General features: G+C 39.4%; 1 protein-coding gene and 1 long non-coding RNA gene across 3 annotated transcripts in view; one reads left to right on the top strand and one right to left on the bottom strand.

The window, feature by feature from the left end:
* The window catches only part of Spats2 (spermatogenesis associated serine rich 2), a 124,445-nt gene extending 105,945 nt beyond the window's left edge, over positions 1-18,500 (top strand). For both annotated transcript variants that reach the window (XM_005324916.5, XM_078014737.1), the window contains exons 8-13: positions 1,424-1,559; positions 7,238-7,296; positions 10,625-10,734; positions 14,098-14,200; positions 16,314-16,519; positions 17,692-18,500. In XM_005324916.5, coding sequence (XP_005324973.1) covers positions 1,424-1,559; positions 7,238-7,296; positions 10,625-10,734; positions 14,098-14,200; positions 16,314-16,519; positions 17,692-18,003 — 926 coding nt within the window. In that variant the 3' untranslated portion in view covers positions 18,004-18,500. The remainder of the gene's footprint in view (positions 1-1,423; positions 1,560-7,237; positions 7,297-10,624; positions 10,735-14,097; positions 14,201-16,313; positions 16,520-17,691) is intronic.
* Positions 1,558-27,713, bottom strand: part of LOC144364843 (uncharacterized) — a 27,021-nt gene continuing 865 nt past the window's right edge. Inside the window, exons 2-3 of the long non-coding RNA XR_013422928.1 lie at positions 5,181-27,154; positions 1,558-4,547 (exon numbers count right to left, since the gene is read on the bottom strand). This is a non-coding gene — a long non-coding RNA (uncharacterized LOC144364843). The remainder of the gene's footprint in view (positions 4,548-5,180; positions 27,155-27,713) is intronic.

Below are 27,713 nucleotides of genomic sequence, written 5' to 3'. Positions count from 1 at the left end.
CTCAAAATAAATAAGTCAGCCACAATGGCACATGACTGTAATTCTAGCTACTCAGGAGACTGAGGCAGGAGGGTCCCAAGTTTAAGGCCAGCCTGGGCAATTTAGCAAAACCAAATAAAAACTTTTGTATCGCTGATTATCATGCTATGCTGTCCTCTACCTTCTTGAATATATGGTATTAGATTATAAAAGATTTTAAAAGCTGTTTGATGTTCTTTTCTACCTCAGTCTAACTTTTGTATTATTCTATCTTCTGTTTTGATTTATTTTTCTTTTCATTATGAGTCATATTTTTCTATACTTCTTTTTTCTTGTTTGTATTTTTCTATTTTTATATCTTATTTATATAACTGATCATTTTTATCAGATGCCAGTTATTGCATATTCTGCTTTATTAATTTTGGTACTAGGGATTGAACCTAGGGTCACTTTGCCACTAAGCTACATCCCCAGTCCTTTCTGTTTTTTTATTTAATTTTTGAGATAGGGCCTCACTAAGTTGCTGAGGCTGGCCTTGAATTTTGTGATTCTCCTGCTTCAGCCTCCCAAAGTGCTGGGATTAGAGATATATACCACCACACATCCTTGTGATTTGTTAAGGGACTCAGTTTTGTGAAAAACAGTTTGAGGCTTGCTTTTAAATTTTGTTAGATGGGATGGACTTAGAGCAGCAGCTTCTAGTTTATAGCTAATTTTGCTTCATTATTGGGGCAATACCCTTCTAAGTATTCTACCTGGTCCCCTATAAATTGTGAGATTTTTTCCACTCTGGCTAGTGTGGCACAAACCATTCCTGGCCTGGATGAGTTCTGGGAATTATCAGCCTGCTTCTTTGCAGTGGTCGTCTTCCTTGTTTTGGTAATTTCCTCACACCTATGCACTGATTAATATTCAGAGTTCTCTGTAGATCGCTGTTCAGCTCTCTGACTTTTGTGTGTATCTCTCCAGGACTGTATCCTAGAATTCTAGCCACCTTGGCTTCCCTAAATTCTCAATTCAGAATTGTCCTCTCAATTCCAGTGTGTTTAGGATTTCTGCTTACTACACTGTAACCTAGGAATTCTCAAGTTGGTATATTGGGGCACCATAGTCCCTACTTAATTCATCTCTACTTTTTCAGGGAGAAAGTACTACCTGTTTTTCATTGTCTGAAAACCATTGTTTCATATATTGTGTCTGTGAATGTTAACTTTTTAGGATTGGAGGATAAATCCAGTTCTTATTACTTAATCTTAACCAGAATACTTATTTTTTCAAAAATTATGAAATATCATTTTATCTTCTGTATTATTCTGTGTTGTTGGGAGGGTGATCATTTAGGAAACATTATTCTTCTCCATGACATTTGCCTTAGGTGCTCAAATTCAACTTTTAAATTAACTTATGTTCTTTTTAAAAATATTCTTTGGGTTTTTTCCCTCAGGTTCCAATATTGAAAAATCTGTAAAAGACCTCCAGCGCTGCACAGTATCTCTTGCACGGTATCGAGTTGTAGTTAAAGAAGAAATGGATGCTTCCATTAAGAAAATGAAACAAGCTTTTGCTGAATTGCAGAGCTGGTAAGTTAAGTTGCATTTTATATTATTAGCACAGGCCAGGCACAGTGAGTGGCACATGCCTGTAATCCCAGCAATTTGGGAGAATGAGTCCGGAGGATCACAAGTTCAAGGCCAACCTCAACAGTTTAGTGAGACCCTGTTTCCAAATAAAAAATTAAAAGGACTGGTGATGTAGCTCAGTAATAGAGTTTCCCTGGGTTCAGACCCCAGTACTCAGCACTATTAAAAGAGAGAGAGAGGGAACTGACATAAAAGAATGATCATTTGTAAAAATGGTTAGCTACTTACTAGGGTCTTTAATCCTCGACTATTCCACATAGTAGGGAGAGGATTATAAAAGTCTTATAGTATATTTGCCTTTTTGCTTTGTCCTTTTGAACACAATATGCTCTAGAAATGGGCCTGAAGTTAATATTGTTTGGAAAGAGACAAATAATTATAGAGTAAATCATGCACTCTTACTTTAAGGTCTGTCTTTTAAACTGGTAGTGTAACAAATGACCTGATATTCAAACAAAATTATAAAGTAGAAAAGCTCTTTGTTTTCTTACCTCTTTTCATCCTTCATGATGCACCTTAGCCCAACAATCTCTTCTATGACCTATTATTAATCATTGATTTGCTTTTCATTTTGTGTTTTTCAAACTATGTTCTGTAGAATAGTCATTCTTATAATACCTTAATATGTTTTCTGTCAGGGAAACCAGGTTTGGTAGTTAAAGAGATTTGAAAATACTTTTTAAAAAGTATTACTGGGCTGGGGATGTGGCTCAAGCGGTAGTGCGCTCGCCTGCATGCATGCGGCCTGGGTTCGATCCTCAGCACCACATACAAACAAAGATGTTGTGTCTGCCGAGAACTAAAAAATAAATATTAAAAATTCTTTCTCCCTCTCTCTCTCTCACTCTCTCTTAAAAAAAAATAAATAAATCAAGCCCCTTGTTATCTTGTGAAAATACTTCCTAGGTCTTAAAGTAAGCACTAGAAATAATTAAAAAAAAAGTATTACTATATTGGCCTTCTTACTGCCTTTTGAATGCTAATGTATGTTGTGAATTATGCTGTTTATTGAACATATTTGATTATAGGGACTGGGAAATAATAGCTCAGTGGTAGAGCTTGCCTGGCATACATGAGCCCTGGGTTCAATCCCCAGCACCACACACTCACATTCACACTCACAAAATCAAGTATATTTAATTATAGACTCTCTTGGGGGGAATGTATGCTAATGTCTCCTAGAATCCTAGAATACCAAAGCTGTTTTAACTATTAGATAGTATATATTTAAATCATAGCTCCTTTCTGGGGGTATTTAAGAGGGATTTTTTTAAAAAAATAAAAAAAAACTTAAGGACCAGATTAATAAAAATGACAGCAGTTGGGAAGACAAGCAGTTGGACTGATGAAAGGATGTAGGTGTCCATTCTGTTTATTGGTAAAAAAAGAAGAAGAAAAAAAAAAAATACCCACCTAGATCTGAAACAAGACTGGATGTGTTTGTGAATAGAAAGTCCCACTCTTTCTCCCAAGTATCCATTCATTTTCTTGCTGCTTGTCTAGAGCCTGTTCCCTTAGGCCATGCACAACCATGTCTGTGTTCATAGACTTGGTCTAGTTGCTATGTACCATATAGCAAACAAGAAAGGAAGAATGGGGGTCCCCTTGGTCTTTCTGGTGTCTGGAATTGAAAGAGTGAAAAATGAAGATGAAATCAACCTCCAAAATGTTAAATCATCATAAATTAAAGGTACTTTTTAGGATAATTTGTCTAATAGTCTACTCAAGCCTAGTCCTGAACCCTGAGTTTTGCCTTTCAGGTTTTATATTTAGGAGCTCAGTGTCATGTCTTCTATTTGTCTTTCTGTGCTCCCCCCTCCCCCCAGTATTAGGCATTGAATCTAGGGGCACTTTACTACTGAACTACATCTGCAGTTGTTTATATTTTTTTTTGAGGTTAGCCCAGGCTGGCCTTGAATTTGGAATCCTCCTACCTCAGACTCCCAAGATGCTGGGATTACAGGCATGTGCCATTGCACCTGGCCCTTTTGTTTTACTTAATATTCACCTTTCCTCTTCCATGTATTAGTTTTCTGGCTTGATATGTTCTATATCTCTGTATTTATCTTAATCCAACCAGTTCTCCAAAACTCTCCTTAAATTAAGCTCTAACTTCTGGAAATTTTACTAGGTAATTAATTTATCCTCTTTCTGAACTTCTGGAAGGGAGCACCATGTGCATTATACTGGATTCTTGTTGAATCAGATACTGTAGGTGTATTTGGAAAATAAAGAACTAAGTGTAGATCATCAAAACTTTACCTTGATAGGCCTGTGGACCACATGATTGTTCAGTTTACTGATTACTTAGCTACAGGATCTGATTCCATTCAGAACAAGCCTGAACCAGGAAACACAGTTCTGGGAGAGAGATTTGTGAGTTCCTGCTGAGTTGGAACTCAGCCACCTGGGTAAATGGTTTCCTGCCTGAGACCTGTGTGTTTAGTATTGATTAGCAAGCATAACAACCAGGTCAATTTAACTTGAGGAAAGAGATTACCTGCCCTTTCCTGCTGATGGGAAGCCCTTCTCTCTGGCTGATTGGTTTTTTTTTGTTTGTTTGTTTTTTAACTCCTTATGTCAATGTTCCTTGTCGTTGCTACTTCAAGCCATAATTGACAGGTGAGCTGACTCCATTTGGCACCAAACCAGAGCTTGGAGTTAATGTCACTTAGAAAGTTGGTTACAGTATGAAAGAAAAGCAAAGAGTTCTAACAGATTTGCAGCAGTAAGATTACATTACCCCTTACAGGACACAAGAGAAGTGATATGGATGACTCCTTTCACTTTGATGCCAAATAAAAGCTGACCCATAGCTGAGGAAGGTAAAATCAGAAACTTAACAATATATAAAACATAAAATCTGGGCTGGGAATGTGGCTCAAGAGGTAGCGCGCTCACCTCGTATGCGTGTGGCCCGGGTTCGATCTTCAGCACCATACAAAGATGTTGTGTCCGCCGAGAATTAAAAAATAAATATTAAAAAAATTCTCTTAAGAAAAAAAAAAACATAAAATCTGTTCTTATTAGTGACTTAGTTTTCTCTATATCCCAAGTTTTACTCTTCTTATTAATAAAATTTGTCTCCTTTGTCAGGGATGGTGGCACATGCCTGTAATCCCAGTAACTTAGGAGGCTGAGGCAGGATGATTGCACTTTAGTAAGATCCTGTCTCAAAATAAAAAAAATAAAAAGGACTGAGTTTGTAGCTCAATGGTGAAGTGCCCCTGGGTACATTCCCCAGTATAATAAATAAATTATATTAAAATAGAATGTACATAGTATTACCCTGTAAATTTCTTTTGATCACCAGTTAGTCAAGAAACAAAACTTTAAAATGGTCACTAATCATTCTTACAGGGGGAGAAAATGCTATCAAAATGTATGAACTGATATTGCCACATACACAAAAAAGTATGATTGTATTGATTAAAACTTAAATTCCTTTCAAAAAGTATCACGTGATGTTCTGCCTTTCATAATAAAGATTGTAAGGTACAAAAAAACTCATTTGCTGAAGTCACTTAATAAATATTTTACATCAAGCACAGTAATGCATACCTGTAATCCCAGCTGAGGCAGGAGGATGGCAGGTTCAAAGCCAGCCTCAGCAATGATGAGATGTTCAGCAACTCAGTGAGACCCTGTCTCTAAATAAAAATACAAAATAGGGCTGGGGATGTGGATTATTGTTTGGAGAGGCCCTGAGTTCAATCCCCAGTACCAAAAAATAAATAAATATTTTGCAACCAGGCGCAGTAGCACATGCCTGTAGTAATCCCAGTGGCTTGGGAGGCTGAGGCAGGAAGATCATGAGTTCAAAGCCAGCCTCAGCAACTTAGTGAGGCACTAAGCAACTCAGTGAGACCCTGTCTCTAAATACAAAAAAGGGCTGGGGATTTGGCTCAGAGGTTAAACGCCTCTGAGTTCAGTTCCTGGTACCAAAATATATATACATATATATTTTGTAAACTTTGTGAGAGACAATAATTTTGTCTTATGGTGGACAGTGTCTCCATCTTAAGGTGATTTGGCAACAGAAGTGAGATAATGTCAAACTGAAGGCCTGGCATATCCTATCTCAGTTGTGCTTTTGTTTTGCTTTTTAGGTATTCCAAATGCTGCTAGAATTCTTGGAGCAAAATATTGCCAAGGTTTGGGAAATGCTTTCTTAGCAAAGTATGGCTATCCCACAGTAGTTGTATCTTGTCTGTAGTCTGGTGCTTTTGGATTAATATGCGAACCAAATCTGTTTAGTTACAAGTTTGTTTATTAACATCATACATAATGATTATCAAACCTGTGTTCTCTGGCATTTCTCTATGAAGAATTTTGCTCCCTGAGGAAATTATCCTGCCTTATACATTTTTTGTATGTCTCATACGTAGTCTCTGTATTAACTACTTTGTGCTAACATACCTACATATTGAGCTAAATTGAATTGATGTGTGTATATGTTTGATAGCTTTTACAACCAAAAATGGATGGAATTTTTATTAACATATTTCTATTCAGAAGAATAAATCAGAATGAACACCAAATTCTAAGACTTAAAGTTGAAATCTTTCACATTTGTATAGATAATAAAATTTTAGATTTTTTCCTCCTACCACTTAAGCAAAACTATTATGGAAAATTATTTGTATCCAGAGATTGGATATTAATGTTACCTACTATCTCCTTATACATGGTGGGCTTTTTTGTAAGAACATAGAAAATCTTTGTGTACCTACAAACCATTTACATTTTCACTGCAAAGTTCTAATTGCCCATTTTATTTAAAAAGCCTACCAGAACATTTAATTCTGTCCTTTCCAGACTACTATTAAATGTTTATCAGAAATCTGCTGAGCACAGTGATGCACACCTGGAATCCCAGCAGCTTAAAAGGCTGAGGAAAGAGGATCACAAGGTTAAGGCCAGCCTTGGCAACTTAGGAAGAGCCTGTCTTAAAATTAAAAAAATGAAAAGGACTGGGGCTGTACCTCAGTGGAAAGGTGCTCCTGGGCTCAGGCCCTAGTACTTCTTGGAAAAAAAAAAAAAAGAGAGAGAGAGAGAAAGAAAAAGAAAATGTGTATCAGAAATCAGCTTTGCCTGTTCAGCACCTTAAGGACTAAAAGTGTCAGTGAACTTGGTAAACTGTGATTAGCTGTTTTAATTTGCAAATCTTAATCATAAATTTCCTGTGCCCTAGAAGAGATATTATATGGTTAAAATTATTAAAAGCAGAGCTTTAAAATTTTGTAGACCAAAATATAAGTAAATATGTGAGTGCATATGTGGAAATAGTAATTTCCATAAGGACTTGGTTTAGTACAATTTACAAAGAAATGTTTTTATAGTTTGTTACTGCCATCTACTGGTCCTCAACTTGTACTTCTAGCAACTGGTGTACTGTAATATATAGATATAAAAGGGAATTGAATCTATTTATTTCATTGGAAATCCTTAAGAATATTATTTGTTGAAAGTAAGACGTCAGAATTGTCATGTGGTCCATATAGCATTAATTTGTAGCTTTTAGTGAACAATCTCAGCAGCCTGTCTCTGCTGTTAATGATGTGCTATTTTTGTGAGTTTCTGATCAAGCCTTTTTTTTTTCTTTGTTCTTTTCCTAGTTTAATGGATCGAGAAGTGGCATTGCTTGCTGAAATGGACAAAGTGAAAGCTGAAGCAAGTAAGATGATTAATCTTTAATTAAAGCTGTTACCCACACAGGTAGTAGTTTCTTGCTTCCCAGCCCTCATAATAAAAGCTTGATATGAATGCCACAATAAGAGCTTATATATTGGGCTGGAGTTGTAGCTCAGTGATAGAGCACTTACCTAGCATGTATGAGGTGCTGGGTTTGATCCTCAGCATCACATAAAAATAAATAAAGGTATTGTGTCCATCTACAATTAAAAATACTTTTATAAAAAAGAGCTTATATATTTAATCATTCTTGAGTTGCTATGCTGCACTAGCATATAAATCCTTTCAAGAGAAATAACTTTTCAAGAGTATATTTTTAAAATATTTTTAAATTTTAATATTTTCAGTGTGGAGTTCAGAGATTTCATCCTGTTATCTGCCATCAAAGAATCATTCTTAGGAAAATAAAGTACCTAGAAGGTGCCTGGGTTTTGTTTTATTTTGTTTTTACCTCCAGTGATTAAGCAATTCCACTGGAATATTTTTCTATTTGGAAAAAATTCTTATAATCAGAGACTTTACCAAATTGCATACAATTGAGTATATGAGTTCCTGTCATTGCCTGTCTCAGAACTTTGTTTTCTCAGTTTGTACAACATTTTTCACTCAATGTTTCTAATCAGTGAGTAAAGGAAAGGCAATGAATTGAGAATTAAAGATACCCATGACTAGGATTCCTTATATAAATAGATTCTGGAGGAATATTCAAGCTTGGATAATCTATGAGTTTGTTTGTTTGTTTTTTTTTAATGGAAGAATCAGATATCTGTTTTTCAGTCATTTCTGTCAAGTGTTAGGTTGAAAACATATAGGTATATGAAAAGAAGAAATGCCAACTACAACGTGGACAGTAGCATTGGCTTGGGTCTTTTCAGTGGTGAGTTTTACCTTCATAAATCAAATGCTATATTTATAATTAGAAACATTGTTTCTTTTAAGACCCACCCTCATCAAACTGGTAAGTAGAAATATTAGGCTGGGTTGAGATGGTGGACTACAGCTATATCATTTGTGCCTATGGTTATGAACAGAGAAGGCAGCTTGGAAGCATTGAGCCAAGTTCAATTTGGTCCATTTTAAGTTGAAGGTAGAGAATGTGGCAGAGATGCTGCCTACTGTTTGTCAGAGGTAAGATTGCATTTATACTGAGCAGTACATCTTGAAATTTCTTAATTTGACAGTTTCAGTCTCACATCTGAATATTGTTTTTGAAGATGAAGATTTGGAGAAACTAAAACTAATAATAAGTCATAGTCCTTGCTCTTGATAAGATGTCCTTTTAAATACATGTCCTTTTTGGAAACTTTCAGTTATTTCAAATATAGAGGCTAATATAATAAACCCCCATTGCCCAACTTCAACCAATTGTCAACTCATGCCAATCTTATTTTGTCAAATTCAGAGCTATGGAATTTTACCTAACTTTATCAATCTGAATGTCTTTATCTCCTTTCTCCCTAAAAATGCTGTTCCTCAGGGACACAATGTAATAACTCCATTACCAATACTATCAAGAAGGTACTTCTTTACATGCTAAAGTTTTATTAAATAAACTCTTAATTCAGAGGATTTTTTTCACACATGTTCATATATGATCTCCAATCAACCTTTCAAGGAAGGATGTTTTGTTTTCATTTCATGAGTGAAGAAACTTATTCTTTGGGAGAAATGTGACTTGTCCAGCCTTGCTGAGAGCCATAGCCAAGTAGGAATGACGCATGGCAATTTCTTTGTCAGCCTACCCAATGTTGCTTAGAGGGCAGACTCTCCATTGTGGAAATGGGCTTGCCTTGGACCCAGGTCATTTGCAGTGACATTGCATGAATGTTTGAGAAAGGTGACCCTGCTCAAGGACCAGGGCAGGGTGGATCTGGGTCTAGGGTGGTTCCAGGTTTAAGGTTAAGGTGGATCCTGCTGGGAATAGGGCATATCCTGCTGCCTCAGGTGCCTGCTCCTTGAGTTCCCGTTGAGTTCTCGCAGGATTCAGAGGGTATTTGGGACACAGAGCCTGGTGGAGTGTGTGTATTTTCCCCAGAATGTGCATGTAGAGTGCCAGTGAGAGTTCGGGAATAAAGAATTGCTGTTTGAATCTACAAGGCTGTGAGTGGCTTGTGATTTTGTGCCCAGCCAGACTGCGACACAGCCTCATATAATTAAGTTCTCTAAGTTATCTTTTTTAAATTTTTATTTTTTTTTTTTAGTTGTAGATGAACAAAATACCTTTATTTTATTTATTTTTTATGTGGTGCTGAGGATCAAGCCCAGTGCCTCACATGTGCTAGGCAAGTGCTTGACCACTGAGCCACAACCCCAACCCCTCTAAGTTATCTTATATGTGTAGAAATCTTTACTCAAGACATTCTTCATTTTGCCCTTTACAATTGTGTAATAAAATCTGAGAAAGCTATAGATAGCTAAGAGAAACTGAAGTTGATAAGAATGGCAAATAGATTTTATCTTGGGAGCTAGACCAATAAATCATTTGTAGCTGTTAGGCCTTGGTGTTAAGAAACTTGCAAGCATGTTTCTAACTTATTGGGAAAGTATGTCCTTACTGATAGTAACCCAACATGGGTATGGGCAACCCATGTGTGGCATGTTTGAGTCAGTTGGGCTAAGTAAACCTGCTAAAGACCTTCAGCTTTAAATAATACCTGGTGGTGCTCTTTGAAAATTTCTGCTTTTTCTACCATAAATTTAGCTAATTTCTCAGTAGGGTATGGGATTCCTTGTATCAGTTAGGGATTGAGTTTAACAACATGCAATCGAGTGACTTTAATAAATGTGAATTTACTTTTCTGTCATGAATTGAGAAGATGAGAGATAGCCAGTCAAGAACTGACAAGGCATCTCCAAGATGACATTAGGAACCCAGGTTTCTCTATCCTACTTAGCCATCCTTAGAGTATGTTTTTGATCGAAACATAACTCCTAAGACTTAAGTCAAGGAGGGGCAAAATGTGACATGCTAGAAAATTTCTTTAAAGACCTTTCATTGAATACCCATTTATTCTAGATTAATTTTTTACCAGGTATATGTATTTATCTTAATTTATATGCTTGATAATTTATTTTACTGAGAAAGGACAAATGATTTATGAATCTTTGTGATTCATAAAAAAATGTTTATCTTTTAACTGCTTTCAAGACCCTCCCAGAAGGTAGAAACTAGACCGTTAGTATTTTCTTTTTCTGGATGGAAAAAGCTAAGCTCTTGGCTGTCCAAATACATATATTGAATGGCTTATATTTCTAGTTCTTCTTTATCCTATTTAGCAGCAATCTGAGATTCATACTTTTTTCCTCTGCAGTGGAAATTTTGCTTAGCCGACAAAAGAAAGCTGAACTTCTAAAGAAGATGACTGATGTGGCTGTACGAATGTCAGAGGAGCAATTGGTGGAGCTCAGAGCCGATATCAAAGTAAAACTTATTCTCCTCTCTGCCTTTCTTCTTACCCTCAGGAGGCTAAAGTAGCAAATCTCCATAATTCATGGTTATATCAAATATATCAAATGTATGATCTTCCCTTTCCATACTGGCCCTCTTCCAGGTTCTCTTTCTCTGTAAATGGTACTATCACCCATCCAGTTGTCCAAGCTGGAAACCTTAGGAAATTTTGCCATTTCTCAAGTTAACTCTGTCAGTAGACCTTGTCCATTTTACCTCTTTTTTTAAGGGGGGTGGAGGAGTAGGGGTGTACTGGGGATTGAACTCAGGTCCAATCGACCACTGAGCCAAATCCCCAGCCCTTTTGTATTTAGAGACAGGGTCTCACTGAGTTGCTTAGCACCTCACTTTTGCTGAGGCTGGCTTTGAACTCACAATCCTCCTGACTCAGCCTTCTAAGCCTCTGGGATTATGGGTGTGCACCACTGCACCCAGCCATTTTACCTTTTACTGAATCTAAGATCTGACCTTTTCTCTTCATCTCTACCACCAACATGATCAAGCTATCTTTTGTTGCTTGTACTTCTATAGTACCTTCTTACCTGATTCTCCATCCATTTTACCTCTGCCCCCTCTGCCCTGCCTTTCTATCTATTCCTCAAAAAAAATAGTAGTCTGCTTTAGACTTTCCAGTAGTTTTAGGATAAATACAACAATCTTCCACGTAGTGTACAGGGTTCTGCATGAGCTGGCTCTCCCACCGTCCTTACTTTACAACAGGCCCCTATCTTTTGTACTCCAACTGTACTGTTTAGTTCTTTCCACAATTCTTCCTGCTCCCTCCTGCTAGAACACCACTGCATGTTTTCCATGTATCCAAAACATTCTTCTGTTCCCTCTGAGCACACAGGTCATTCTTAACCTACTCATTCTTCCTGGCTCCCCTGACTGCGCTATCCCTCTGTGCAGTTACATCTTTATGTGCATTTGATTAATCTGCCTTCCCTACCAGACTGTGAACTTTACAATGGCAGAAACTGCTATATCCCCAGTGCCTTGGCATATAGCAGGTCTTTAGTAAATAATGTTTTCTTGATCAGTTATGATTTTATAGAGAAAATTTGATAATTTGAGATGCTGATTATACTGTGATCTATAAAGATTACTGAGGTTCAATATTCATGCCTTTTAAATTCTTATATAAAGAACAGTATTTCTGTGACTAAGCATGTGAGCCCAGGAGAAGTTGGAATATTTGTGGGTAGTTGTGGACACTGGTGTTCTACACAATTGTTTATAAATGGCTAGCTGTATGAATAAGGAGAGTTGGCCTTTTCTACTCCTGAGCCCATAGCCACCACTGTTTGTGAACACATAAGCTTCATTGCCATTTTTGAGAGAAATACTTGCTACAGAGGCTTGCAACAGCCTTTATAAAATAAAAGCATAGGTGGAAGATCATCCAGGACCTTTTAGGAATCCTTGTTATCATTTCGATCCAGTGATTCACACAAACTTATAGAATGTGGCTGTTCTCACTCCTTTCCCTTAGAAAATCAACTAGGGTGAGCTGGGCATGGTGACCCATGCCTGTAATCCCAGCAGCTCTGGAGGCTGAGGCAGGAGGATTTCAAGTTCAAAGCCAGTCTCAGCAAAAGTGAAGTGCTAAGCAACTCAGTGAGAGACTATTTCTAAATAAAATACCAAAAAGCCTGGGGATGTGGCTTAGTGGTTGAATGTCCCTGAGTCCCCAGTAACCCCCCAAAAAAAAAGAAAAAGAAAAAAAACCAACTAGGGTGAAATAGCCAGATAAAGCAAATTTTAAAATTACTATTTCTCTCTTAACTAAAACTATATTACAAAATTTTATAGAATGTCTTCCTCACATTTATGCCAGTCAGTCTCATTCAACTATCTATGAGAAACCGGAAACCTCTTTGGAATTAGATGAGAAATCTGGCTACATCTGTTCCCCTTCCCACGTGGCTGAAAAGCTGCTAGAAATATTACTGCAGGCTGACTAAGGATCTGTTTCTCTCCACATTTTCAGTGTGCTGAAGTGGGTGCTGTGCAATTTAAATGTCTTATTTCCAGATCATTTTATTTCTGTCATTCCCATTATGTCTTTGGCTCAACAAACCCTAGAATATGTTTCAGAATTAATCTCAGACTGATATTACTTTTTTGAAGTTCTCTTACAAGAGGTTCATGTGGGGCTGGGGATGTAGTTCAGTGGGAGAGCTTGGTTCAAGTTTATATGCTTTCCTAATGCACAGTATACTCAAAAGTCTTTAGGACTTCAAGGCCCAAAGGTAATTTTTCTCCTTTCCCTATCAGTGTTTCTGGATGCATCCCAAGGATTCTGATGCATTTTGGATGTGGGAGTAGACCTCCCTCAGTTAAGAAGTAGACTGCTTTGCTATAAGGCTTTCAGTTCTTCCAGATTATATCTAGGCCCTTAATTTTCTTTCTCATGTTGTTTTCATCTGAAAAAAAAAATGATTCTAGGCTACCTTAGACATTTTTTTTTAATCGAAATAGATCCCTAGAAGCACTTTATTCTTGACATGTTTCTAGATAATTTCTATGGTATAGTTAGTTTTTGACCCAAGGGGTTAGTTACTTCTCAGCTCAGTCCACTTAAAAGGATTAAATCACTTGCAGTATAAACTTTTCTTGTTTGCAAAGTTGACTTTTCACATGAATGATTTTCAGTCTCAAGAAATTGTTCCTTTTTCTAGAACTGTGAAATCTTATGTTATAAAAAGGTGAAGTGGGTTTCCTAAGGAAGTTCCTTTTAAAGAACACCAAACCATCTAAATGGGATTTTTGTTGTAGTTTATGAATATTTTTGCTGCCTCTGTTTCTATATTAAATAGAACAATATGGAAAATAGCCCCAATGGTGGAAAGATGGTCCTCCACTATAAATTCTTCCTCCTTTTTCCTTTGCTAAAGTTTCTTTTGATTGTACCTGCTGGGTTTTGAACATCATGCAGCATTTCTTTCTTTCTTTTAATAGTGGTACTGGGAATTGAACCTAAGGGCTCTCTACCACTGAACTACATTTTGAGCTATTTATTTTGAGACAGGGTTTCACTAAGTTGTTCATGTTGGCCTCAAATGTGTGATCCTCCTGCCTTGCCTCCTGAGTAGCTAGAATTAGAGGCATGCACCATTCTATAGCTTTTCATAAAACTCCCAAACTTTGAGCCCTTGTGAAATGAGTGGATTTGTTTGATCACTCAGCACTGGTAATATGATAGCCATTTAGTAAACTTAGAAGTTAAAAAGAAGAAAATTGAAAATAATTCTGTTCCACCTGTGTGTAGCAAGCTGTAAGTTCAATTTTTTAATGTTTGTCTAACTTGGAGGCTTTTCTTTGTCCTTTCTCCAGCACTTTGTTAGTGAACGTAAATATGATGAGGATCTGGGACGAGTAGCCCGATTCACCTGTGATGTAGAGACTTTAAAGAAGAGCATTGATTCCTTTGGACAAGGTGAGATGGTGAGAGATTCTAAGAGGCAGAGGTAGTGTCCTTTCTATCCTTTACCTCTTAGGCTCTTTTTTTTTTTTTTTTTTTTAAATGCAGTAATGATGGGCTGGGGATGTGGCTCAAGCGGTAGCATGCACGCCTGGCATGCATGCAGCCTGGGTTCGATCCTCAGCACCACATACAAACAGAGATGTTGTGTCTGCCGAAAACTAAAAATAATAAATATTTAAAAATAAATAAATAAATAAATGCAGTAATGAGGGTTTATCTCAGGACCTCACATATGCTAGGCTAGCACTCTACCACTGAGATACATCCCCAGACCTTTTTATTTTATTTTGAGACAGAGTTTCACTAATTGCTTAGACTGGCTTTGAATTTGTGACCTTCCTACCCTGGCCTCCCAAGTAACTGGGATTACAGATATGTACCATCACACCTGGGTGACTTATCTTTTCTTGGCATGCTAACTAGCTTCTCCACTGAGTCTTCCTCAGTGCCTCTTGTATGTTTAATTTTGTGAAAAGTAATCATGGGAATATTTATGAAGTCTGTGGATGCAGATACTTGAAACTCTGAAGATGATTATTTACTAGGTCCCTAAGAATAAATACACTTTTTCTCTGGTTACACGCCTGTAATCCCAATCCCAGTGCCTCCAGAGGCTGAGGCAGGATGATCACAAGTTCAAAGCAAGAATTAACAATTTAGCGAGGCCCTAAGCAACTTAGCAAGACCCTGTCTCAAAATAAAAAGGGTTGGGTCTGTGGCTCAGTGGTAGAGCACTTGCCTGGCATGTGCGAGGCACTGGGTTTGATTCTCAGCACTGCATATAAATAAAATAAAAAGTCCATCAACAAGTAAAAAAATATTTTAAATATAAAATAAAATAAAACAAAATGCTTTTTCACTATTTTCTGCTGAGTTGAGAGGTGTAAAATACATAGTGTAAAAGAATATGGAGCTCTGGAGTCAGACCAAGTTTGAATTTTTGCCTCAAAGCTGATATCTTGGATTTTTTACTCCTCAAATAGAGATGATAATACCTGTAATACCAGCCTTCCCTAGCATATAATAGCCTTAAGGTGGGGGAGGGTGCAGTGTCTGTGAATGAAAGTTTGTAGTGACAAATTGGTTAGACCCTCTATTCTGTCTCAGTATAAAAGTGAAATGTGGCTGGAAGTATAGCTCTATGATAGAGTACCTACCTAGCATGTGTGAGGCCCTGGATATTTCACCCCCAAAAAATGAAATATTATCCTCAGGGTAGTGGTTGTTAACTAATCATTAGTTCAAAAAAAGCTAAGAAAAAAATCTGGGGAGTGGTGGTTTGGGGGTTTTTTTGTTTGTTTGTTTGTTTGGGTGGTGGGGGGCTCTGGGGGGTGAACTTATGGACACTTTACTACTGAGCTACATCCCCAGTTCTTTTGATTTTGAGACAGGGTCTCACTAAGTTGCTAAGGCTGGGAGATAGTTTTAAACCATTGAATTCTTAACATTTGAAATTAAAATATTAATATTTTTCAGTTAAGTTGGTATTTTGGATTGGGGGTTATTTTTGCAGAAAGAAATTTGGCAAGATACATGTTTGTGGTAAAGACTAGTTCTCTTCATATTTAACTGATCTTAATTATTTTTACCTTGCATCATTCATATTTTTTGAAGGATTTAGAAAAAAATTGTTTTGTTTACCTTTTTCTTTCTTTGCAAAGTGTGTACTTTAGAATGTTCCTTGCATAGGAAACTGAACATATGGCCCATACTATTGTTCCCAGGCTTAGTCAGCTTCTGGGAGGCACAGCCAGGAGTTTAGGTAGTAGGAAATGCCAGGAAGTCATTACTCAGTAGGGAGCATTGGTAACTTGATCTTAAAACTGTTTTCCCTATCTCTAAGAATTCATTTACCCCAAGCAAGGAGGATTTGGAAGGAGGGAAGAATGAAAGCAAAGGGAGGTGTTTCTTCCTGTTATTCATTTTATTGTTTTTTCTTTATGCTATTCTAGTGGATAGTTCCATATCTTAAATTGTTCATTTGAAATGGAGAAACAGGGGAAATATTATTATTCCTTATGCTTTTCCGTCATATGACCACATGTTCCTCATATTTCTGTTTCAGTGTCCCATCCAAAGAATAGCTACTCAAACAGATCTCGATGTAGCTCAGTTATAGCTGTGTCCTTGAGTGGCCCAAGTGATGCCTCTGCTGCTTCCTCTTCCACCTGTGCCTCTGTTCCCAGCCTTACAGGTGCTAACAAGAGAAATTCGGCACCAGGAGAAACTCCTACAGCCAACAGCAGCCGACCCTACCAGCCTCATCGGGAGGTAACCTTGCTTCCACACTGAGAATGGGAAAGAGAAAGGCGTCCAAGTTTTGAATTTTTAAGTGCTGATATAGCTCAATATACTACCTTCCTCTCTCTATTCCCATTCCATACTGATTTTTCTTCCCTCTAGTTCCAGTTAGTTCCTGAGAAAGTATTTGACAGGTATTTCAAACTATCAGCTAGTAACTTCCTGTTACCAAGAATTTCTGACTTTCTTATGTTGGCAGTGATCCTCACCCCTTAGGTAATTAGCCTGGTAATTAGTCATACTGGGAGTCATGTACCATCTCAAGACAGACCAGCACTGCAATTGGTAGATTCTCCAGCATGTATCTGAAAGCAGCAACTCACTAGAAACTCAGTATAAATGTATCAGGGGAAGAGAAAGTGAACCTACTAGGAATGAGGAATGAGCACATTAGTGGAAGAGTAACGCCAAATGCAATGGCGCAGGCATAGAGCCTCAGTGACTCTAGAGGCTGAGGCAGGTGAATCGCAAGTTCAAAGCCAGCCTCAGCAACTTAGCCAGACCTGTTCTAAAATAAAAAATAAGAATGGCTGGGGCCGTATGGTTAAATGTCCCTGGTTTCAATCCCCAGTACCAAAAAAAAAAAAAAAAAAAAAGGAAGAGTGGAAGAGTAAACCATACTTTCTTTTCCTTAGTTTGAAGGAGAAACAAAAGACAAAGCTGTCAATACATTGTTCAGAACGGATTTAACATTGAAATTGGAAGACAGAAAAAGAAATCCCTCAGGGCATAAGCTTTTTGGTCTACTGCAATATGGTTTAATCCTTGTTTGCAAAGTTGACCATAATGGTGCTAATTTTATTATTCTAATTGTTCCTTATCTTAAATGGCCTAAAATCTACAGAATTCAGATGCCCAATTAAGAGCTTGTAACAACCCAAAGAATCCTCTTCCATGTTAGCTTTCTTCCTGTAAAGTGGGGTAAACTACTCTTCAGTGAAGAGTCTATGAGTGAAAAGCAGGAGACAATGTGGAAGATGTATTGTAATAATAGTAGCTAGGTAAGATTGGTTGACAGAATTCTGAGTCCCAAACACGATATACCTCAAGTATGTTTTTAGATTACTCCTGTGAACTAAAGTAGAACAAATGGTGTATCATAATGCCAGAGTACCTTGAACATTGTATTCTTTTATCCTTAGGTGTTGCCGGGGAACAGACGAGGAGGACAGGGATTCAGGCCTCAAGGCCAAAAGTCCAGTGACCCCGCGAGCCAAGGGCGACATGACAGTATGGGTCGTTATAGAAATAGCTCCTGGTATTCATCTGGTTCTAAGTATCAGAGTGCTGCACCCCAGGCACCCGGAAACACTAGTGAGTGGGGCCAGGCTCACTCTACAGGGACCAATGGAACTGGAGCCAGCATGGAGCCTTGTCCATCCAAGCCCTCATTCAAAAAGGGGCTCCCCCAGCGTAAACCCAGGACCTCTCAGCCTGAAGCTATGAACTCTTGAGAGAAATTCCAGTTGACCTTTCTTCTGTATGCCACTTAATTCAACCTGATAACTGGACTTTAGAAAACTTATAGTTAGATTTAATAACAAAAAGAAGTTTATGCATATCACTTTGTGCCATTCTAAATATTTTTTTTGTTTCTTCTCTCCTTATTTCCTCTTTATCATTTTTGGAGGGGAAACTGTTTTTTCCTCTACCTTTCCCAGTGATATGGACTGATTTTGATTAGTCATTTCCACCAGGAATCAGGGGCAATTATTTCCATGCTTCCCAAGGGTAAGCAACATTCTTCCCACTACACCAAGTAGTGGCCTTGTTCAGCAAGTCCCCATTGTTGAGGCTATCTCAGGAGGAAGTGGGTCAGAGCTAGTCCTGTCACCATTTCAGTCTAAGCAGAAGCCACAGGTGCCTGCCAAGTTCCCTCCAAATAACAATTTGACCAGAAGAGGCAATTGAGGGGATTGTATACCACACTGGATTAGCCAGAAAAGGAAAATGTTAATTGGTAAAAAGGAGAGAACACCAGGAAACATTTGAGAATCTGCCTCTATCTCAGAATGTGCCTGAGATTTGACACTTGAATCAGGGTTTCAGTCCCCTGCTTGGCACCGTAGCTTAACTGCAGTTTCTTCAAAATGCCCAAAGCCTTGTTTCCTGTTACCTTAAGCTGTACCTTAGACTGCAAACCAGTCTAAGGAAGTCTGTGAAAGTAGCATTTAATTAAAGTCTTTTTTAAGTTTAAAAAAAAAAATGTTTCAGTGTTTGAGGATTTTTTTAATTGATGTTCTCCCCCTTTGCTGAATCCTGTTCTGATCTTGAACCAAATTTATAGCAATATAATTGGTATTAATCTAAGGTACCCAGCAAAAAATTGCTACAGTAAATCTTTATAGATAAATAAATAAAAATAGCTGCATAAATGTTCCCACATTTGTTTCATAGCAGCAAGAGACTTCATTTCAGTATCTGTTTTTCTTTGGGCTTCATGGGGTAGAAGTCACTTGGACAGCTTATTCTGTGCTTAAATGAGGGGGTCTGATTCCCAAATCATTTGTCCACTGCTGCTTAGCTTTAGGATCAGATTAAAATATGAAAGCCAGGATAAGCAAATGCAGCTGTTCCTTATGAGAAAGGATCCATAGGATAGAGAAGGAGGGCTTAGCAGGTTAGAATAACCATAGCTGCCAGCCACTCTCCCACGCAACCAAAGGTTATATTGATACCGTTTTTCCTGCCTCCCTGTCCCTGGATAGGGGTAGTGAATTTAACTGTATAATTGAGCTCCTACATATAGCAAGTAGCTAGTGCTGGACCTCTCCAATCCACCCCACTCCCAGCATCTATGATTTAATAAGAGTTTTCCTTCCTCTAACATGTGTCTCCTGAGCCCAGGCTGTGGCAGTGGTGCAGAACTTAGCTGCCTCAGGGCCTCCCATGGCTCCTTGGTTGAAGCTGAGCCTCCAAGGTTCAGGTTGGTTGAACAGATTGAAAAAGAACGCATGTGTGTGTGTGAGTGGGTGTGTCTTTGGGTAAAGAAAACAGTAGTCAAGGAATACTGGGGAAACCGTTTCTAAGGGACTGATCACCTCATTTTGGAAACTTTGTCTAACACCATCAGCCTGCTAGGTGTCAGGAAAAATCCCTGCTTTCCTGATTAATTGCTTGCCTATACTATATAATAAATCCAGAAATTGAGGTAACCTTGAAAGATTAAGAGACCTATCCCTATATCCAGGCAAGACTGCATTTAACCACTCTGACAAATGGGAAGCAACATGTTTATCAAAACTGCCTTGAAATTGAAATTTAAATTTCCTTATAAAAAATTTTGAAGGGTTTTTAAAAATATATTTTTAGTTGTAGCTGGACACAATACCTTTATTTTATTTATTTTTATGTGGTGCTGAGGATCCAACCCAGCACCTCCATGTGCTAGGCAAGTGCTCTACCACTGAGCCCCAACCCCAGCCCCATGAAGATTATTAATGACCATAAAAATTTTGAAAATAATGAAAGTTCTTTTTATTGTTTTGTTTTGAATTACAAAGGTATTATTTAAAATAATAAATAAAGCCAGGAATGTTGGTGTACTCTAATAATCCCAGCACCTCCTGTGGCTGAGGCAGGAGGATCCTAAGTTTGAGGCCAGCCTCAGTAATTTAGCAAGGGCTGGGCTTGTAGCTCAGTGGTAGAGTAACACTGGGAATTATCCATAGAACTACAAAAAAAAAAAAAAAAAGTGTGTGTGTGTGTGTGTGTTTGAAGTGCTAGGGATTGAACCCAGGGATTGAACCCAGGACTTATTTTTTTTAATAATATATCTAAACCATAATTCATTGAGTATCTCCTGAACATATTCTAAATTTTCTAATTTGATTTTTCTTCAGTGAAGAGAATTTAAGGTTATCTTAAGTTTGATTTGTGTTGTTCATAATAGTTCTGGGTTTCCTAAGAGAAGGAAAGTTTCATACCCTGGGTAGCTACTACTAGTCCTCAAAGAGGTCGTATCTGTCATTTTTCCTTCCACTTACAGGCACATGTCTTCCCTTACAGGCACATGTCTTCCCTTACAGGCACATGTCTTGCCATCTCCAACCTAGAGATAGGACTGGGGCTTCAAGTTGTTTAGCCATCAGTTATGTGTCACTTGATGGTTAAATTTTAAATACCATGACTTGGCTGGGAATGTAGCTCAGTAGTAGAGCACTTGCCTAGTATGCCTGAGGTTTAATTCCCACCGCTGCAAAAGAAAATTAATAATAATTACCATTACTTCATTATGAACATCAAATATTTTCTGGACCCCTAATCTATAGCCATTTTTTAAAATGTGCCTTTTAAAATAGTAATACAAGCTGGGCACTGTGGCACATTGGTTTAATCCCATCATTTTGGGAGGCTGAGGCAAGAGGATTCCAAGTTTAAGATCAACTTCAGCAACATAGACCCTGACTCAAAAGGGCTAGAAATGTAGCTCAGTATTAGAGCATCCCTATGCCACAAAACAAAACAACCCCCAGTACCACGAAAATACAAAAGTAAAAATAAAACAGTAATACAAACTAGTTAAAAAGAAATACTGGTTGAAAGTGTAGCTTAGTGGTAGAGCACTCGACTAGCAGTCCCTACATTCTATCTCCACACCCCCCAAAAAGGATACATGGTTGAAAGTAAAAAGTGATTGCCTATCTTGCCCCATTCCCCAAAAGAAATCACTGGGCAGTTTCTTACATATTGTTCCAGAGATTTTTTTAAAACCCAAATGTTTTTCTTTTATATAAATGGGAATCATTCATATATTTACACAACTTGCTTTTAAAAATTTCCTTGCTTTTCATAACCTAATTATTTTTTCCTTTAAGAAAAAACATTATTTGTAAATGGTTATAAAGAAATGAAATTAGGGCTGGGGTTGTGGCTCAGAGGGAGAGCACTTGCCTACTATGCGTGAGGCACTGGGTTCGATCCTCAGCACCACATAAAAATAAAAATGAAGATATTGTGTCCACCTATAACTAAAACATAAATATTTTTTTAAAAAGAAATGAAATCTAAACAGTTCAAAAGTATAGATAATAAAAAGTAAGCCTCCCTGCCATTCTGGATTGTTTGTACCCTCCCCAGAGGCAACCACTATTTAATTTCTTATATATTCTTCTGGATATATATATTTCATAAGAATATATACTACTTAAGGGCTGAGGTTGTGGCTCAATGGTAGAGTGCTCACCTAGCACACGAGAGGCCCTGGGTTAGATCCTCAGCACCACATAAAAATGAAATAAAGATATTGTATCCACCTAAAACTAAAAAATAAATATTAAAAAAGAATATATACTATTTAAACCTCTTTCCACTGGTATTTATAAACATATATCTTGTTCTTTCTTGTGACTGCATAGTATTCTACTGTATAAATATATCATAATTAGTTTAACTGGTCCCTAATGATGGTATTCTAGTTTTTGCTGTTATAAGTATTTTTGAATGAACATCCTATAATACATATATTATTCCTCGTGTGTGAGAGTGTATATGTAGAGTAAATTCCTAGCAGTGGAGTTGTGGGGCTGTGTAATTGATAAAGTACTCTTCATTTTTGATCAAGTGGCAGAGGTTTACACTCTTACCACAAGTATGTGGGAATACTTTGCACAGTTGTTGAGGTGGAAGCTAAGGAGAAATAGAGGTAACTGAAACATAGTCCCAGACTTCAAGTGGCTGATAAACTACTTGAGATAGGGACTAAGGATGTAGCTCAGTGACGGAGAGCACTTGTCTAGCATGTGTAAGGTCCTGGGCTTAATCCCCAACACTGCCAAAAAAAAAAAAAAAAAAGCAAAAGCAAAAAGAATGATAGATTTGGGTGACAGAGACATACTAGATGAGTGTTGCATGAACACCCTGCTGTTATCTTGTATAAGGTGGGAGCATTACCAGCAGAACCTAAGCTACAATATACTAGCAGGTGCTTCCAGGCCAGCTTCAGTCTTACAAGTATGGAGTATTTCTGAGGGGAATAGGAGAAGTTATGGAAAATCTGTGGTATGTTGTCATCCATCTGTGAACTAACCTATGTTCTTGAAAAAGCTCAGTAGAACAATGACTTTTGCCCCTGGAGATCCTGCCACTGGACCTAACAAATGAGGGGTTTGATTTATAGGACTCATTCCACATGGTAAGAATTTTATCAATACAGCAACATGCATTTTGGAAGGAACAGGTGTCTAAAACAGTACCTGTTACATAAGTAACTGAGACTTCATGTAACAAGGAATTACTTTATCACCATTTTAACCAGTGAGTTCAGAATATTGACCCTCCATGCTGGCAACCAGAGAAACGTACAATAAAATTAATCAAAGTTTTGGTTGTTGCAGCTACTTAGGAACATTTATTATTTTCAACATTGAAGCACTTACTGTGTGTAAGGCTCTCTGCTGAGTTCTGAGGCCCAGATAAATGGTTCTAGCCCTTTCTTAACTATGGAAGCCCTGCCTGGTAGCCAGGCAGTGTGGTAGAGTAGAAAGACCTTGGACTTGGACTTTAATTCTGTTTTGTAGTTTGGAAGTGTGACTGGATGACCTTGGGCATGTAATGTAACATCTTTGGACCTGTTATTAAACTATAAAGTGAAGACAATGCAACTATTTTAAGAGTATAGCTAGACAATACCCTCAGTGTATAAGCTAGCCTGTGACAAGCTAAGTATCCACTTGCCTCTGCTTGCTTGTGTCTCTTCTGCCCTTTAAAAGCATGTGATAGGTTTCCCCTATATCAAGCCCTACAGACTTCATTAATCAAAAAGAAGAAATCAGACACATGGTTATACTCTTCTACTTGGCTTTTCTCTCAGAGTGTGTATTCCTCCAGCATGGTGGGCCTTGTGCCCCTCTTGTCTAAGCCCTGTCAGGAAAGTAACCCTTACCCAGTTTCAGAGCTGTGTGGGTGAAGCAGCCTGGGTGCTAATGGAACAAGCTACCTCAGTAAACACTCTTGCCTGCTGCAGCCACACTCCCAGGAAAGCCAAGAAACATTATTTCCATACAGGTGATGAGGGAATTTTATTATGGGCCTCGATACTCTATACCGAGGAACACCTATCTAAAGATGTTTCTGGGTTAGGAAACTATCCACCATCACCAGCACAACTGTTCTGCCTGCCCACCCGCCCCTTCACTGCCGTCAAAACAGCAGGAACAAATACCACCCACTCCTGATTCCTCAAGGAAGAGGCAGGTCTCTTTTTATGTCTCTTCAACTTAACCTAGTTAAGCTTTCTCTATAACTTGATTTTAAACCCATTTACTGGTGCTGTGAGAACACATGGCTTGAGACAATAAGGAGATTACTTAGGTCAGGCAGGCACTCCCTCTCTGGCTTCTGCTTTCACTGTGGTGCTGCAGTCAAGGGCAGTGTCTCCTGTGCAATGTGAAGTCCAGGTTGCTATTCACAGAGTGCTCACTATAGATCACTATCTTGAGTACCCATCAAAATAAGCATTCTGTTCCCTTTTAATAGACTGTTTACTAAAGTATAAAATAGAACCCTCCTACAGCATGGCACAGGAGCAAACTGCTGCCAACCTGGTCAGATCAAGGTTTAGACCCGATTCCTGTTCTTACTAGCCATGTACTATGTAATTGTTCCTTTATAAGTAAAACCATGTACTTTCCAGGATTCCTTTTTTTTTTTTTTTTTTAAAGTTTCACAGCAGTCTGCTTAGTCTAACTAGGTTCCTCCACTACAAGAAAAGGAATAACTTAGAATGAGATGGCTAAGCAGTGACCATTCCAAAATGGTTTTTTGTTGTTGATTTTTTTTTTTTTTTTGGTACTGGGAATTACTTAACCAGTAAGTCACATCCCCAACCTTTTTATATTTTATTTAGAGATAGAGTCTCACTGAGTTGCTTAGGGCCTTGCTAAGTTGCAGAGGCTGGCTTTGAATTGGTGATCCTCCTACCTCAGCCTCCTGAGCTGCTGGATTGCACAACCATTCCCAGCTAAATATTTTGTTTTGATGGCTGGGGAACTTTGTATGAGGCTTCATCCTAAATTCACATCCTTGGTCCCAGCATGCAGAGTCAGGGCAGTACTAGTAATAACAGTCTACCACAGTTTATGTCACAAACAAAGGAACAGAGGCACTGCAAGATAAAAGAACTTCACCCCACCCAGCGTTATACTGGTCAATGACAGAGCTAGAATTTGAACTGACTTGAAAACCCAAGATTTCTGAACCACACAACACAACCTTAGAAGTAAAGCCCGGCCACATTGGCTGAGGGCCAGCCTTGTAACAGTCCTAGGGGCCTCCAGAAAGGAGGGTGGAGAGAGTAGGAAGGAGGGAGAAGGGGGGAGGAGCCTCTGGGCTCATTTCCTGGAGAGCCACCTGTTCCCACCCACCAGGGTACATAGTATCTGACTCTTGCTGCGCTTTCTGGTTAGGAGGGGGGCTTTATCTTTTGTGCCCTGAGGCCCCCCCCCAACTTTTTTTTCCTTGCTCTGCTCTGTTCTGCTTTCTCTCCTTGTTCTTTTTTGTAGATAATACTCCTACGGACCTCCCACAGCAGCTCCAAAATGCAGCCTCCTGAGTTTCTTGTTGACAAAGGCTTTTAGCTATCTGAACTGGGCCCCCTCTCAGCCTACCCCTCTCTGCAACTCTCTACCATTGCCCAGAATGAGTGGAGAATGAGGAAAGGGGAGAAGAAAAGACTAGAGTAATGAGGACCCATCTTCCAGTGCCCTCTTTAGATTTTTTAACTCCTTCTTACACTCCCCACCCCTCAAGGAGAAGGTAGAGGATTATTCACTAAGGACTGAGGGGACATATATGAACAAATGCCAAATCTGAACAGAGATCTGAGTGGCTGATAAAAATGAAGAGAGAGGAGAGTCTGAGTCCCTATATCTGAACATAATATCTAAAAAGAAAGGTCAGACTAAGGGAAAGACTCTGCGGCTGCATCCCCATCCCTCCACATGTTCACATTCGTTGAGGGACTATAGGGAAAGAGTTTAAAGGCCTAAACTGCTGTCTCGCTTTGGGATAAGTGATCATAACCATAAGTATCAATGTATCTTCTGGAAGTGGGAACCAGCATTATGCTTGGAGCTGTGAGTAGGGACAGTGCATCTCTGCCTCGGTGTTTTCATATGTAAATTGGTAGTTATTAAAATACTATCACCTTATAGAGTTACTGTGAGGATTAATAGAACAATCCAAATAAAACATTTAGCACAGTGCCTGGTACAAAGTTAATGCTCAATAAATGTAAACTCCTGTAATTCTTAAGGGCACTGCATCCATCCATCTACTCCCCCACCATTCACCCATGTCTGGCTTGGCTTAATTCCCCAAACTAGCCCAGAGTATTGATGTGGAACCCTGAAAATCTGAACATTTTTTGGCCTTACAGGCCTCTCCAGGACCACCAGGACCTGATACACAATCCCAGATGACCAGTGCATTGAGTACCCAGACAACCTCAACCATTCTTTCTGGGCCCTAATAATGGTAGACAGCTATGTTTGAGGGAAGCAGAATCTGGATTTGGAGTTGGGAGATTATCAAGGATGGAACCCAGGCTCTGCCACTTACCAACTTTGTTACCTTGAGCATTTCTCTCCTTCTCCAATCTCTCTGCCTGTGTTACTTGTATTTGAAATGGCTATCCTGGCTATTTCACGTGTGTCCTGAGAGACTCATAATCAGGTAATATTTGCATGATGAAAGTCACATTCTTATAGGTCATTTATATGTTTTCACTCAATCTGCATAACAACTCTCTGAAGTAGTTATTAGCATCCCCATTTTACAGATGTGAAAACCAAGTCACTGAAAGATCAATAATTTGCCTAAAAAAACCACCCAAATAGCAAGTGGCAGAACAGGATTCAAACCGATGTAGCTTGGTTCCCCATCCAGCGGGTGCTTTCAACCTTAGCCTCACCAGTTCACTAAGTGAGCTAACAGCAAAACCCCCCTGCAGTTTAGCAGAATGCTGGACTATTTCCTGGAGGGCAAGAGGTGAGGGCTGCCGGTAGGGGTTGTTTTGCAGCTCCAGACCTGCCCAGGCGATGGGACATGATCTGCGACTCTAGATTCCAAGGTTGGAGAACGGAGGGAGGGGAGCGCTGCTCTCTTCCCCAAAACACCCGTTCATTTTAATACAGGTGTCTTCGGCTTTGGCTTTCCTCGCTGATGAGGGTAGGTGGAGCGGGGGACACTTCTTTCTTTCCAACGCTGGAGGCTGTGGGTGTGTCTCCTCGAGGGGTGGGGGTACTGAGCCTCCTGCTTTACTCGTCCGGGAACAAATTGCTGTTTTGGCCGCGGCGGCTCTTCTGGGCGCGGGCGGCTGCCGTGTTCGCTGGCAAATCGTGGGAAGGAGGAGGAGCGGCGCTGGCAGCAAGGCAACGGGGACCGCCGCGGCGCGGGAGACGGACTGGAGACAGCAGTGAGTCCCGCCCGGTCCCTGCTCCGCACCTCCTCCCTGTAGCGCAGGGTCCAGCGCAGAGCCGAGCTCCCTGGGACTGACACGAGTGGGCCCGATCTTCCTCACTCCCGAACTGCAAGACCTGCATGCCTAAGATTAGGAAGTTTTGCCCAGCGTCTGACCTCTAGCGGTCTCCGACCCTGTAGCGCGACCTAAGAGCAGAAAAGGTGACAGGCTAGACAGAAGCATAGAGCGAGTCAAGGGTCTAGGTTCCTTTCTCCACTGCACTCCTTCTCCACTCTGGAGTCAAAGGAAAGCCATCCGAATCACACTCCTAGGGCTACCCACCCTCCAGTTTTCTCAAGAATGCTGCCTGCAGTTGCATCTCCTAGTAGCAGCTCCATTTTCCAGAGTCAAGCTAAGGCTAAGAAAGGCTTGCACGCCCCAAAGCTGTGTTCAGAAGCCCCTCCCCTGCGCAGTTTGAGTTCCTCTGGGGCCTAAACCTCCACCAACCACCCAGCCTTCACCGCCTCCTGGTCGCTAGTCCCCTTTCCTATGACACTCTTCTCTGGAAATGCATCTTCTATCACATACATCCCCCCGCCCCACACACACACCGAGCCCTCCTCCAGTCCCTCCAGGGAAGGAGAGGCTGCTAGGAGGCTCTCAGAGAACTCCCAGTCTGTAGAGAAGACGCCTCGCCCCTGCGGCTGAGGCTGAGTCAGACTGAGCAGACCAGGCTGCCGTTCTCCGAGGGGCGGGCGGAGCGGC

Source organism: Ictidomys tridecemlineatus, chromosome 6 (genome assembly GCF_052094955.1).
Source record: "Ictidomys tridecemlineatus isolate mIctTri1 chromosome 6, mIctTri1.hap1, whole genome shotgun sequence".
NCBI classification, from domain to species: domain Eukaryota; kingdom Metazoa; phylum Chordata; class Mammalia; order Rodentia; family Sciuridae; genus Ictidomys; species Ictidomys tridecemlineatus.
Note: the sequence above shows the minus strand (reverse complement) of the source record. Positions and strands in the feature narration are given on the sequence as shown.